The sequence below is a fragment of the Macaca nemestrina genome, chromosome 10, assembly GCF_043159975.1.
Source record: "Macaca nemestrina isolate mMacNem1 chromosome 10, mMacNem.hap1, whole genome shotgun sequence".
Classification (NCBI taxonomy): Eukaryota; Metazoa; Chordata; class Mammalia; order Primates; family Cercopithecidae; genus Macaca; species Macaca nemestrina.
Genome location: NC_092134.1, coordinates 2,023,976 through 2,037,498, shown reverse-complemented (window position 1 = coordinate 2,037,498; position 13,523 = coordinate 2,023,976). Strand labels below are relative to the sequence as shown.

At 54.7% G+C, this 13,523-nt stretch overlaps 1 protein-coding gene across 7 annotated transcripts in view; it reads left to right on the top strand.

The window, feature by feature from the left end:
- The window catches only part of LOC105490534 (adhesion G protein-coupled receptor D1), a 188,416-nt gene that overhangs the window by 50,043 nt on the left and 124,850 nt on the right, over nucleotides 1–13,523 (top strand). For all 7 annotated transcript variants that reach the window (XR_011608646.1, XR_011608645.1, XR_011608648.1 and 4 more), the window contains 2 exons: nucleotides 952–1,027; nucleotides 9,618–9,759. Coding sequence is in view for 3 of the 7 variants with exons in the window: in XM_011756281.3 (XP_011754583.2) it covers nucleotides 952–1,027; nucleotides 9,618–9,759 (218 nt within the window). In the remaining 4 variants the exon portion in view is untranslated. The remainder of the gene's footprint in view (nucleotides 1–951; nucleotides 1,028–9,617; nucleotides 9,760–13,523) is intronic.

Sequence of the window (13,523 nt, the reverse complement as noted above, 5' to 3'; positions counted from 1 at the left end):
CCACGGGCAAACAGGGGAGAGCCTCAGATTTTTGCCCCTGTCACCCTGGCCAGAGGCCACGCCTCCTTCCCAGGGTCTGCCTTAGGGGTGGGGACCAGGACAGCCCTGATCAGACACCTCCCTCTGCAGTGGGGAGCCTGCCTCTGCACCTGCCACCTTCTTGATTGTCTGTAAGAGAGTTGCCCTGACTGGTTCTGTGCCCTGTCCTCACCTAGCGTGATGTCAGGTGTGCCCTGCTCCTAGGGCAGAGGCAGGGATGTCCCTACCTCAGAAGCCAAGGGAAGGGCCCAGGGACGATGCCACCTTCCACCAGCATCAGCAGGGAGGGCCCAGGATGGTGCCGACATCCACCAGCATCTCCTGGCCACGTGAGCTGCTGGGAGTGCCCTGATTTCCAATCCTGGCAGAGCCATGGCCGAGCCATGGAGTGAAACAGCAAGAGCACACGTGACTCTGCTTCGTGGCTGGATATAATAGAGGGGTGGCCAGGCGAAGGCATACAGGTGTCCCTGTGGCTGCTGCCCCTTGAAAACCTGCATTCTGCCTCACTCACTGGTCCCCTAAATCCTTCGCGTGCCAAGGGCAGACGGGTCACACTCGTGGGGCAAGGCTGGAGGCTGGCACTGCCCCCTGTTGGCTTGCAGGGGCCTTCTCCCCGCAGGGGCTCTGAGATCCATGTGATGCCCTGGGCGAGCCTGGCTCTCCTGGGGAGTTTCAGCCTCCATGTGTCTGGAGCTGGCTCAGGGGATGGAGCAGGGAGCCGCTGTCAGGCTGCTGAGTTCCCGCAGTCTTTGTCCTTACAAATTCTGCCCTAGTGTCCTTCACTTCCTTCTCCCCAGAGGGTTCTTGGGAGTGAGGGGCGGCACCACGCACAGCGGGGGGAGGGGCTTTGTGGTTTTCTGCCCGTGGCCTGGAACACTGACAGCGCCTGCCCCTCTGCTCTCTCTGCAGCCTGGGCCACCGTCGTGGGTCTGCTGTACCACAGCATGCACTACTACCTGAACAACATCTGGCCCGCCCACACCAAGTGAGTCTCGGGGGTGCCCAGCTCAGGGGCGTGGGTTTGCGGGGTGGCTGGCCGCAGGGATGCCCGCCTCACACATGGTCACACCCATGCACAGCACTGTTTGAGAACTCAGGACACGACTGCCGGGTGCTTCACCACTCAGGCAAGGAAACGTGCAGCGTTTTGAAGGCCACACAGGAACCGCAGGCCTGGGGCCTGGGCTGGCGGAGTGGAGGCCAGGAGCACAGGCTAGGAAACTGCAGGCCTGGGGGCCTGGGCTGGCGGAGTGGAGATCAGAAGCACAGACTAGGAGACCCGACCCACCCGCCTCGACCAAATGGTGTGACCTTGGGCAAGGGACTTAACCTCTCTGAGCCTCAGTTTCCACTGCTGTGGAATGGAAGACAACAGACCTGCCTGTGTCAGTCATGGGCAAACATGTAGATGGACAAAACCATCTCACACCAGCTTAAGTGGAAGGCCAGGAAAGTGAGGGCTCAGGGGACTGAGAAGGGAGGAGTAGGTGGGCTTCAGGCATGGCTGGACCCGGGGACCCCAAGGATGCCGTCTAGACCTGCTCTGTCTATCCCCTGCCTCTGCTGTCCTCCAGACAGGCCCCCTCCATAGGAGCAGAGCTCGCTCCTGCAGCATTGGTTCAAGTAGGTTTGGGTCCTGAGAACCCAGAAGGAGAGCAAGGAGGGTGGGGACCGCCAGGGAGACGGGGAGGGTGGGGAGGACGAGGGAAATTAGGAGGGAGGGGAGGGTGTGCCTCTTTCCTGAGGAGTGGAGTCGTAATTTTGTGATCTGGAGGAACACCGTCTTCTGGGTCGGATTTCTCTGGGAAAGCCTGCATGCTCACCAATTTCCTCCAACAAAAGAAAGTGGGGGACCCGCCGCTCTTTATGTGTGATTTCCAAAATTCTTCAGGAAAATGGTCAAAGAAAAATACAATCTAATTTCCTCAACAAGATGCCATCTCAGTTGTTTGGGAAATCTTTCCATGACAGTGAATGAAAAGTTGACCCTTGCTTGGCCCCTCCTGCTGAAGTTTCCACCATGAAATTGGCCTTGCCGTGAAGTGTATGAGACATGCATTTGTGCGGCGTCGCTGTGCCTTGTGCGGCCACAGTGAGGACCTGCGTGGGAGAGTGGCATCCGTGCCACGGCCCACAACTTCACAAAGGCGGGAGGATTGCTTCCAGACGCGGGGCGCACACATTTCAGGGGCAATTCGCTGTGAGCACCAGAATCTGACTCCAGGCAGGTGTCAGCCAGCTCTTTCATGAGGGGCCAGCTTGTAAATTGCCTTGGCTTTCCAGAACTCTGCCCTCGCAGGGTGAAGGCAGCCAGAAACTACGTGGGGGAACGGGGGAGTGGCTGTCTTCCAATACAGCTTTATTTACAAAACCAGGCAGCCAGCCCAAGAGCTGCAGTTTGCAGACCTTTGCCAGACCTTCCATTAGATCAGCGCTGGCAGGGACGGGCAGAGGAGAGGCTGGGGGGCCTGTTCTGGGAGCCCACAGCCTTGCAGATGGAAGACAATCTGTCTTGCCTGTCCCCAGGGCCTCAGCCTTCACTCTCCCTGTGCTGTCCTCATGGCCCCAGGTGTCTGCAGAGAGGACACTGGAGCACCAGGATTCAGGCCACTGTGTCCCAGAACAATGCAGCTAACTCTGACTTCCCCCTGCAAGCCAAGGGCCTGGAAATCAGACAGGCAAAGTCATCCCTGGTTCGTCAGCACTGACACCAGCCCCACAAGTTCCATCAGCAGCACATTTGTGTGCTGAAGCCAAAACAGAATTGCCGTGCAGCGATGGAACACGTTTTTCATTTGCAGTCAAGTTGGATCTTCAGCTCAGGTGGAGTTCTCTTCAGCACTTAGTGCAAAGATGCCTTGTCATCAAAATTAACCTGGAAAAAAATCATCCAAACAGCTCATCCAGTAAAGTCTCTGTACTTGTTACACTCTATCCTGTGGCAGAAAAGGTGGACGGAAGTGGAGGGGACAAAGAATTTGGTTCACAGAATAGACTCGGACCCAGACTCCTGCCTCTCCCTCCTGCAGGTGCTCTCCTTAGCTGTGTGACCCTGGGCAAGTGACCTGAGCCTGGAGGCCTGTGTTCTCCTCTTAAAACAGGAGTAATAATATCACTGATTTCTGAGGGTTGCCAGGAGGACTGAATGAGTTAATGGTATAAGTAGGGCTTGGTATTCTTAAACATGACATACAAGTGCCTGCTTTTGCGATTTTGTAAGCTGATTGGGCATTTGCGCCATTTTGTCTTTGAGGTAATCATCAAATCCTAGGCATGATGAGAAGCAGGTTAGTGCAGCCAGCACGCGGGCAGTGTGTGTATGTGCGCGCGTATGCCGGGTTTCTGCCAGCCTGCAGTGGACTTCCCTCCGTCTTTGCCTTTTATTGTGCGCTGTCATCCTCATACGTCCGCAGTGTGTCGTGAGGATGAAAGGATGCTTTGGTGCCGTAGTGTCCTTTAATTTCCTCTCCAGGGATGAGGGTGAGGGTCTAAGTCAGTACGTGAGTCTCAGTGCACAAAAGGTGGGGCCTAGGCCGGAAGGGACTTTTGTCTCCACAGCCAGCCCCCAGGCAGACCATTCCAGGGCTCCTGTGATGACTGCGGGGACGACATCTGACTACCCACGGCCCGGTGGGGGCTTAGCTGCTTCCTGCCAGGCTGCCTGTGCCCCTAGGCTCCTTTGAGTCTCACTTGCTGCCTGGCCCCGTAATGATGGAGACTGTTCCGCTTTCACTGGTGCTGTGGCTGGGCCCGGCCAACACCCGGACAGCCGGTTCCTCCAGGTGGACGGGGCTGAGACTGGCCTGCTCCCACTCCTCCTGTGACGATGGAAGCCACAGCCCACAGAGGGAAGGGCCTCTCCCCAGGCTGTGAGGGACTCACAGGTGCTCGAGAAAGATGAGTTGGGGGTGGACCTGGCTCAGTGTGTGTCCTTAGTCACTATAGAGTAACACAGAGCATGGATGGAACCAGTAGGTCACAGTTCTGCAGCCCTCAGTGCAGTAACTGACCCAGGCAGAAACCATCAGTGGATGTGCACGCCAGCGGGAGCAGGGTTGCGGGGACAGGACCTCACGGACCTGCAGAGTCCTTGCTGTCACCAGGTAGGAGGGTGCCTGGTAATGGGGATGTCTGCCGCACCCCTGCAGCCAGGTGGCCACACTCAACATTATCGATGTGGGACACGTTGTGGGCCCGTGTCTCTTGCTGTCACGTCGTAGGGAGACATCCGTACCTCCTATGGCATACTCCTGTCAGATGTGTGGCCTGACGCCCCTCACGAGGAAGCAGGTAGACACACCTGAACTAAGGGATGTTGTGTGCTGCTGTGGTTTGGATTGCAAGGGAGAAGAAGTTGGGCAGTTCCAGGTTGGGGGAGACTAAAGAGGTTCGAGCCTGAGCTAATGCACGTTCCTGGGTTGAGAGAAGTGGAGTTCTGGAGGACGTGAGTGACGCTGCGGGGTGTGTGCAGTTGACTCTGGGCTGTGCATTAGAGCATCTTGTGGGGTCCTCGTTAAATTTCTGAGTGTGATCATTGTATGGTGGTTATGTAGGAGGCAGTCTCCATTTTTAGGAGACACGTGGTAGAGATGGAGTATGTTGTGATGCCTGCAACACACCGCTAGTGCTTCAGCAGAAAGGAAATGCGCATGTGTGCATGTATTTGTGTGGTGTATGTGTGCACACAGATGTATGTGCTTGTGTGGTGTATGTGCGTTATGTGTGCACATATGTGCATGTGTGTTGTGTGTGCTGTGGGCATGCAAATGCACGTGTGTGCATTTGTGTGTTGTATGTGTGTACATGTGCATGTGTGTGTGTATGTACATGTGTGGGATGTGTGTATGCCTGCATGTATGTGTGTGGTGTGTGTGTGTCAAGTGTGAGCGTGACCGTGCCGGATAAAGTGAACATGGCAAATGATGAGAGCTGAGAGTGTAGGTGAAGCATATTCGTTGCACTGTTTTCTGGTAGATTTCCTGCAAGTCTGGCTATTTAACAGTCCATAGCTGTGTGGTTCCTGGCATGGGCAGGAATCGTGGCTGTTGCAGTCCTTTCTGAAAGGCCCTGGCTGCAGTACTGCTCAAAACAGAGAACGTCGGCCGGGCACGGTGGCTCAAGCCTGTAATCCCAGCACTTTGGGAGGCCGAGACGGGCGGATCACGAGGTCAGGAGATCAAGACCATCCTGGCTAACACGGTGAAACCCCGTCTCTACTAAAAAATACAAAAAATAGCCGGGCGAGGTGGCGGGCGCCTGTAGTCCCAGCTACTCGGGAGGCTGAGGCAGGAGAATGGCGTAAACCCGGGAGGCGGAGCTTGCAGTGAGCTGAGATCCAGCCACTGCACTCCAGCCTGGGCGACAGAGCGAGACTCCGTCTCAAAAAAAAAAAAAAAAAAAAAAAAAACAGAGGACGTCGTCACCCGGGCAGCATCGGCGCTGAGGAAGTCTCCTGTTACCCTCGGTGCTCTCTCCTTCTGCCGTTTGCGTCAGTCAGGAGCTCAGGTCTCCTTCAATAGTTCACCGTCACCCAAGATCACACTCACAGATGCTGCCATGTGCCACCTTGTTTGCAAGATTTGGAGTTTCCTTCACACTGTGTTCCCAGGGTGGCGTGGAATTCTCGTGCCGAGGAAGGGTGAGAAGCAGCGTGTGATGGATGGATGAGGGGACTCCTCGAGCACACAGTCACATGTCAGCAGGAGCCAGTTATCAAGTAGTTCCTTTACCCGGGAATATGTTCGTTTGTGATGTTTGTTCACTCCCTGATGCGACGTGGTAACTATGGGGACTTCGTAATTCTCCAAATAACCTAGTAACAGCCCTTTTTCTTACTCCACTTGTTCTGACTTCTTTGGGTTGAGTTCCCGAGCCGGTCTCCTGCACATGCTGGGAAGGCTCTGTGTCTCCTCATAAATTTCAGCACTTCTCTGAAGCCTCCCATAACTTTAAGTCCCGCTTTGTGTAATTGAAGGCGGAGCAGCCTTGTGGCTTTGGCTCAGATGTGCTGCACGGGGTGAAGGCCACAGAGCCTGACCGTCAGTGGGGCTCCGTGGGGCCAGCTAGTAACTTGGGGCACATTGAAGGAAGGAGGATTTGCAAAGGTGTGATCAGGAGTGGAGAGCTCTGGGGGACAGCATGGTCACGGGCCAGGAGCAAGAATGGGGGCGCACTGCTTCCCCCAGGGCCAGCCAGGCAGGGGACAGCACCATGCCCGGGCAGAGATGGAGGGGTCCCCGGACAGTAACTGTGCCCTGGTGGGCTGGGGGAAGTGAGACTCCTGGCCCCACTGTTCACTCTGACGCCCTCTGACCTCCTTCTGGGGCTTCCCTTTCACTGAGCACATGAAGGCAGAGAGCCCAGAGCCTGGCTGATGGGCATAGGATGGGGCCGGTGGAGACAGGGTATGAGGGGCAGAGGAAGAGCCAGCACTGCCCCTGCGCCACCTCACCCCTGCCCCACCCTGCCCCACCTCACCCCTGCCCCACCTCACCCCTGCCCCCCCCGCCCCACCTCACCCCTGCCCCACCCTGCCCCACCTCACCCCTGCCCCACCTCACCCCTGCCCCCCCCCGCCCCACCTCACCCCTGCCCCCACCTTTACCAGAGGAAAATGCGCCTAAGGAGGCGTCTGGCCCCATTCTCATCTTGACTTGGCCGACGTCTGGCGTTGCACTGATTACCAAACTGGGCCTGGTGGAGGCCACGTGTTCCCAGAGGGGAATCCAGGAAACCGCTCCAGATTTGCTTTCATATCATTTGTGTTCATAGAAGGTTCTCACTTAATGTTTTCCTTATGTTTTTCCTAAGAAATTGATCTAAGTCATCGCTCCCTGCCTGTGCGTAGATTCACCCACTCACTCACTCACTCCCTCACTCACATGTGTGCTGAGCACCCACTGTGTCAGGCGTGGTTCCGGGAGCTGCGGAGAGCAGTGACCCAAATGGGAAAGCGTCCGGGCCCCGAGGGAACTTCTGCTCTGGGAGGGAGATGACGACCCCTGGTTGCAGCATCAGGAAATGTCCACGCAGGGAAAGCCGAGGGACGACTCATGCTGCGTGTTTAGGGCCCGAGGCCCACAGCTGTGACTTTCCGCTGCTGGCTAATGGCACAGCCCTAAGTGTTGCTGGAAACGTGGTTTTCCCAGTGTGTTTGGTGGGATCGCACACGTGTGGAGTTCATGGAGCTCTGCAGAAAAGGCCGTGAGCATCGGGGCACTGGGCACAGGGAGTGAGAACCAGGCCCCTGGCCGAAGCGAACGCACTGCACATCTTGGGGCCGTGGAGGCACGCATGGGACAGGGCCAACGTTCTGCTGGGCGAGTCAGGCTCGGCGCCGCGGGGCTCTGCCTTGGTCCCAGCAGCCTCGAGCCCACCCTCACTTTCTGCGGCGGGGACTGAGCCCACGCATGCCCGGTGGTGAATGTTCTCCGAAGGTGAACGTTGTTCCTCCGGGGAAGCATCTGAGATATTATTACCTGGGTCTGCAGTTCTGCAGAGTGGAGTGTTTACGTACGTTCGATACACAGCTTGTATCTCTGTGGGACTAACACTTTCTGGGCAAGTTTATTAGTAAAAAAAGTCTAAAAAGCCTCTTCAGAGTGGCTATAATGAAAAAAATGGTTGAGAAACATGGACCTAGGGTGATGCTTTCTTTTCATTTTTTTTTTTTTTTTAAGTTTGTGTTTTATTCCATGTGTGTTATCTGGACTTTGGGCTTGGATCAATAGCATGGTCACAGAGAGGAATCGCCAGGTGGAGCAGTCGTGCCTGTTGTTACTCACAGGCCTGAGAATCGATGCCCCTGGTTTGCTCCAGACCGTGTGAACTGGTGACGATCTGTAGGAAGCAGCTTCCGCGGGAACGGACAGGGTGTTCATTCTCTGTGGCACCATCTTTGTAAACACTTTGTATTTACAATTCCAGGAATAATTCTGCGTGCTTCTTGGAGGCCTGCTCTTTTTCAGGGATGTGTGTCAGGACACAGTGCAGAGGCTGGGGGTGAGGTAGGGCGTGCTGCTGCTCCGTGAGCCCCACTGCCCATCCCAGGCAGGGTCACTGAACATGGTGTTTGAATCTACTTAGAAGGAAAAACAAGTTGAGGGAGGAAAAAGATAGTGCCCCCAGCTCCCAGGGCCCTGTGGAATGTCCCAAAGGTGGTTCCGTGGGCATCAAAACAGGGACCTGCAGGTTCCTCAATCAGTCAGCACTTTGGATGGCAGACGGAGGAGGCACACAGGACCCAGGTGAGGCCCACACAGAAGCAGACGCTGGGTGACCGCGGGGGGCCCGGTGACAGCACTCTCAGGCATCTTTGTGTAGTCACCCCAAATTCAAATTCGTGCAACAGATACTTGGTGACCTGCTGTGTGCCAGGCAGGGCTGGAATCAAATCAGGCAAATGGGCTGAGGGCACAAAATTAAAGGAGCCGGTCACCTTTGCGGGGGTCGTGCCCATTGTGAACACCTTCTTAAATCTTGCCCTCCAGGTGCCTGGCTTCCCTTACCCTCCTCCTGGCCCTGAATATCTTTTCAAGCTCATAACCCCACGAGACAACCACTGTAGACATCAGTTAGGCTTCTTTAGATTGGGTTGCAAGGGACAGAAAACCCATCTTAAACAGTTATAGGCAAAAAGTTTATTGGATCACAAAAGCCGAGAGCTCCGCAGGCAGCTGGCTTCAAGAGCAGCTTGATCCAGCGTCACACTGATGTCACTGGGTTCCATCTCTCGGCAGTTCCCTTCTCAGTCTCCCTCCTCGTGATTGCAAGCAGCTCCCAGGGCCTCGTGCCTCAGGGCATGAGGAGAAGTCTGGCGGGGAGAATGAGGGTCTTTGAGCCTGCATTCTCCCCCTACCTCGCCTTGTGGCATCTCCTCGGATTTGACTGGATTGAGTGCCATTCCTAAATAGTCCCTGTGGCCTGAGGGCTGCAGTGCTCTGACTGATCCAGACCCAGATACCAGGGCTTCCTCCTGAGCCAAGATAAAGTCAACTCCAGGTTGTGTGTGCTCTGAGCCGGGAAGGGGATGGCCACCTAGAGGGAAATGCAGGTGCTTTGATCAGGAAAACAATGAATGAATACTGGGTGGGCAAAACAGCAGATGGCCACTGCACCATCTTATAATCAGGGAAATTGACGTTCAGAAAGGGTGAGTTACCTGCCCAAGGTCACACAGCTGATTAAGTGGAATTGCTGAGATTCATGCCCTGTTGTTTTGAGCATTTCTGCTCGTCCACACTTCCTGGGCCATCTCCCTTTTCTTATAAACTTTTTGAGGTCAAGGGCTCTGTCTCACTTCTTGGTCCTGGTATCAGACCTTAAAGAGAGCAGGTACTGAAGACAACAATTCAAGGGACAGAGTCCAAACACAGAATAGTTGAACTCACCTGCAGGTACCGGCTTCACATCTTGAAGGAGAGCAGCTGGAGCTGAACGATAGAAATCAAAGTTCTATCCAAAGAAGATTTCCGTCTCAAGAGTTTTGGGTGGAACCCTGGCTCCCAGCCCAGATTCTAGCTGTGTTCTACTCCCCTGCATTTCCCATTTTGTAATGATTTCCATCTCTTCCCAAGGATCGCAGAGGCCATGCATCACCAGGACTGCCTACTGTTCGCCACCAGCCACCTGATTTCCCTGGAGTTGACCCCGCCGCCCGCCCTCTCTCAGAACCTGTCGAGCTCTCCACTCATTACAGTCCACCTCAAGCACAGATTGGTGAGTGGTGGTGCCTTCACCCTTGTCGCCGCCTTTGATCTGGTTTCACACTGAGGAATGTTGGGTTGTCTGTGTGCTTGCATAAAGAATCTCCAAAAGCCTTGGTGCTGGCCAGAACTGGAATCTTCCTCTCCTTGGAGCTCCTTTTCTTGGGCCTTTGTTTCTGAGCTGCAGTGGGAAGCCCTCACATAGTGCCTGGGCTGGCTGCGCGGTGTCCCTGTTGGGGAAGAGGCCTCGAGGTGGTTCTCCTAGACGTCTGTGGAGCAATCACAGATCTTCCTCATTTATAACAAGTGTCCTTACTGGAGGAGGGGGGTACCTAGGCCATCGCAGTTACCGTGTGTTAGCCCTCAGCAAGATGCAGCACTGTGTTCTGTTAGAGAGAAACATGCTTCAGAGCTCGGGAAAAACCATTTTTACGCTTCAGGCATTGCATGATAAGCCGTTGGTCCTGATGCTTCATAACCGCTGTCCTCTCCACATGTCATTTGTTTTTTGCCAGTGAGTAGGACTGATAGAGACATTGGGGATACCCATGTGCTGCCATTCTTTAGTAAAAGGCAAAAGATGTATACAATCTGAGGAGAAACCAGAGTATAATGCTGCCGTTCTTTAAAAAATGCATGCACTGTTCCCCACGCCAGGTTCACATCAGGAGGTAAGGTGCTGATGTGACACTCAAAGCGTGAGATTTTTCAAAGCGTTTATTAAAGAACTCACTGTGTTATTGGTCAGAATTAACACTAAAGGCATTTCCTGGCAGGATTTTCTATTTCATTCTGTTTTGCTCTGCTCTATGGCCAAGGCCGACTCTGTGTGCACACCTGGGTGGGTGCTCCTGTTCTTTCAGGGGTGACTGTGTTTCTGCCCCACCTGGGAGGAGCCCACACACTTGTGCTGCTGGGTGAGCTGGGGCAGTCAAGAGATGGTACTGGAGATGGAGATGGGAATGGAGATGGAGAGGGGACTGGAGATGGAGATGGAGTTGAAGATGGAGCTGGAGATGGAGATGGGAATGGAGATGGAGAGGGGACTGGAGATGGAGATGGAGATGAAGATGGAGATGGGACTGGAGATGGAGATGGAGATGAAGATGGAGAGGGGACTGGAGATGGAGATGGAGAGGGGACTGGAGATGGAGATGGCAGTGGGGAGGGGACTGGAGCTGGAGATGGAGATGGAGAGGGGACTGGAGATGGAGATGGAGAGGGGACTGGAGATGGAGATGGAGATGGAGAGAGGACTGGAGTTGGAGATGGAGAGGAAGAGGGGACTGGAGTTGGAGATGGAGTTGGAGATGGAGATGAAGAGGGGACTGAAGTTGGAGATGGAGATGGAGTTGTAGATAAAGATGGAGATGAAGATGGGAATAGAGATGGAGAGGGGACTGGAATTGGAGATGGAGATGGGAATGGAGATGGAGAGGGGACTGGAGTTGGAGATGGAGATGGAGTTGGAGAGGCGACTGGAGATGGAGATGGAGATGGAGATGAAGAGGGGACTGGAGTTGGAGATGGAGATGGAGTTGGAGATGGAGATGGGGATGGAGATGGAGATGGAGATGGAGATGAAGAGGGGATTAGAGTTGTAGATGGAGATGGAGTTGTAGATGGAGATGGAGATGGAGATGGGAATGGAGATGGAGAGGGGAATGGAATTGGAGATGGAGATGGGAATGGAGATGGAGATGGAGATGCAGAGGGGACTGGAGCTGGAGATGGAGATGGAGATGGAGTTGGAGATGGAGCTGGAGCTGGAGATGGAGATGGGAATGGAGATGGAGAGGGGACTGGAGATGAGACTGGTCACCTCAAGCTCCTTGCCCTTCCTCTCTGCACGTGACCAGCCATGAGCCTGTTTTCAGCGTGTCCCCTGCCTTGCTTCCTCTGCCCCTCCTTGGTGTCCGTCTCCTTCCCAGTGACTTCTCACCTGGACCAGCAGCCTCCTCGTGTTCTGTCTGCTCCATTCTCCCCACAGTTTACAGATTTATTTTCAAACACACAGATCAGGTGATGCTACTCATCTATTCAAAGACCTTCTGGGACTCAAGGTTCCCGCAGGAGAATTTACATTATGGGGCTGTTGGCAGATCTCTAGCAGACTCTTCCTGTCCGGCTTTCCATCTGCACCTCTGGCTCTCCTTCCAAGCCCAGCAGGCTGTCATTGCTGGTGCCGTTCCCTGTGCCTGGTTGGCCTCTCCCACACCTCTGCTGTCTGAGTTCACCCATCTCAGGAGGAGCCTTCTCTCCTCCAAGCCCTCTGTGGCCTGCACAGAAGGGAACCTTCCTCCTCACTGTCTTTGTAGTGTATTAGCAGAGTCTCAGCACCCATGCTATAATCATTTATGCTAATCAGTAATCCCTTAAATGGCCTGCAGCTTCTCAGAGGCTGCCAGATCCAGCACGGAGCCCACTGCCCTTCCCCACCTGCCCGTACCGAGCCTTGGCACTGAGTGGAGGCTCAGGAGACGCTTGCTGAGTGAGTGCTGTGCTGGAGTCAGTGCCCTGTCTTGCAGTTGTGCGGTTGACATTTGTGTCTTCTCTTTGTATGGAGAGAATCCTGGTCCCCTGCATGGGCTGTCCCCTCTGCCGTGACGTCAGTGAGGATGTGCTCCGTGGGCTCCGCCTGTGTTTGGAAACGTGGCCGTGCCACGCAGCAGGGACACCTGGAGGTTCTTGGCTTGAGGGTAGGGCAGTGCTGCCCTGAGGTGTGTCACGCCTGTAGGCAAGAGTCTGTAGCTGGGCGCAGTGGCTCTTGCCTGTAATCTCAGCACTTCGGGAGGCCAAGGTGGGTGGATCACCTGAGGTCAGGAGTTCGAGACCAGCCTGACCAACATGGTGAATTCCCGTCTCTATTAAAAATACAAAAATCAACCAGGCAGGGTGGCACAAGCCTGTAATCCCAGCTACTTGGGAGACTGAGGCAGGAGAATCACTTGAACCCGGGAGGTGTAGGTTGCAATGAGCAGAGCTCACGCCAGTGCATTCTAGCCTGGGCAATAGAGTGAGACTTTGTCTCATTAAAAAAAAAAAAAAAGTCTGTAAAGGCAGGAGGCTTGTTCTGAAGGCCTCTGGAACCTCTGTGTGCTCTGAGGTTGAAGCTGTCCTCTTGAGTGAGGTGGGCACTGTGAATCACAGCCGACCACAGGGGCTGGGGGACGTTGAAGAGCAGGAATCACGGATCATCCCAGAAGGTGAGGTGGGGACAAGTGGAGAGGGGAGGGCATGGGCAGAGAGGGGAGGCAGGAGATGAGAGCGCAGTTTGAGTGCCAGGGCTGCAGGGGAGCCACACATCCAGTGAGGTTGCACAGGCGCATGTGTATATACATACACGCACATGCACATGCATACACATCCAGTCCACACACTCAGTCCACACACTTGGTCCACAAACACCCAGTCCACACACTCTCAGTCCACACACTCAGTCCACACACACCCAGTCCACACATGCAGTCCACACACAGTCCACACACTCAGTCCACACACACCCAGTCCACACTCCAAACACACACAGTCCACACACCCAGCACAGACACACACACTCAGTCCGCACACACCCAGCACACACATACCCAGTGCGCACAGTCAACACACACAGTCCACACACACAGTCCACATACACCCAGTCCACACACACCTAGTCCACACAGAGTCCACGCACACCCAGTCCACACATACCCAGCACAGATACACACACCCAGTGCACACACACAGTCCACACACTCAGTCCACACACCCAGCAGACACACACCCAGTGCACAC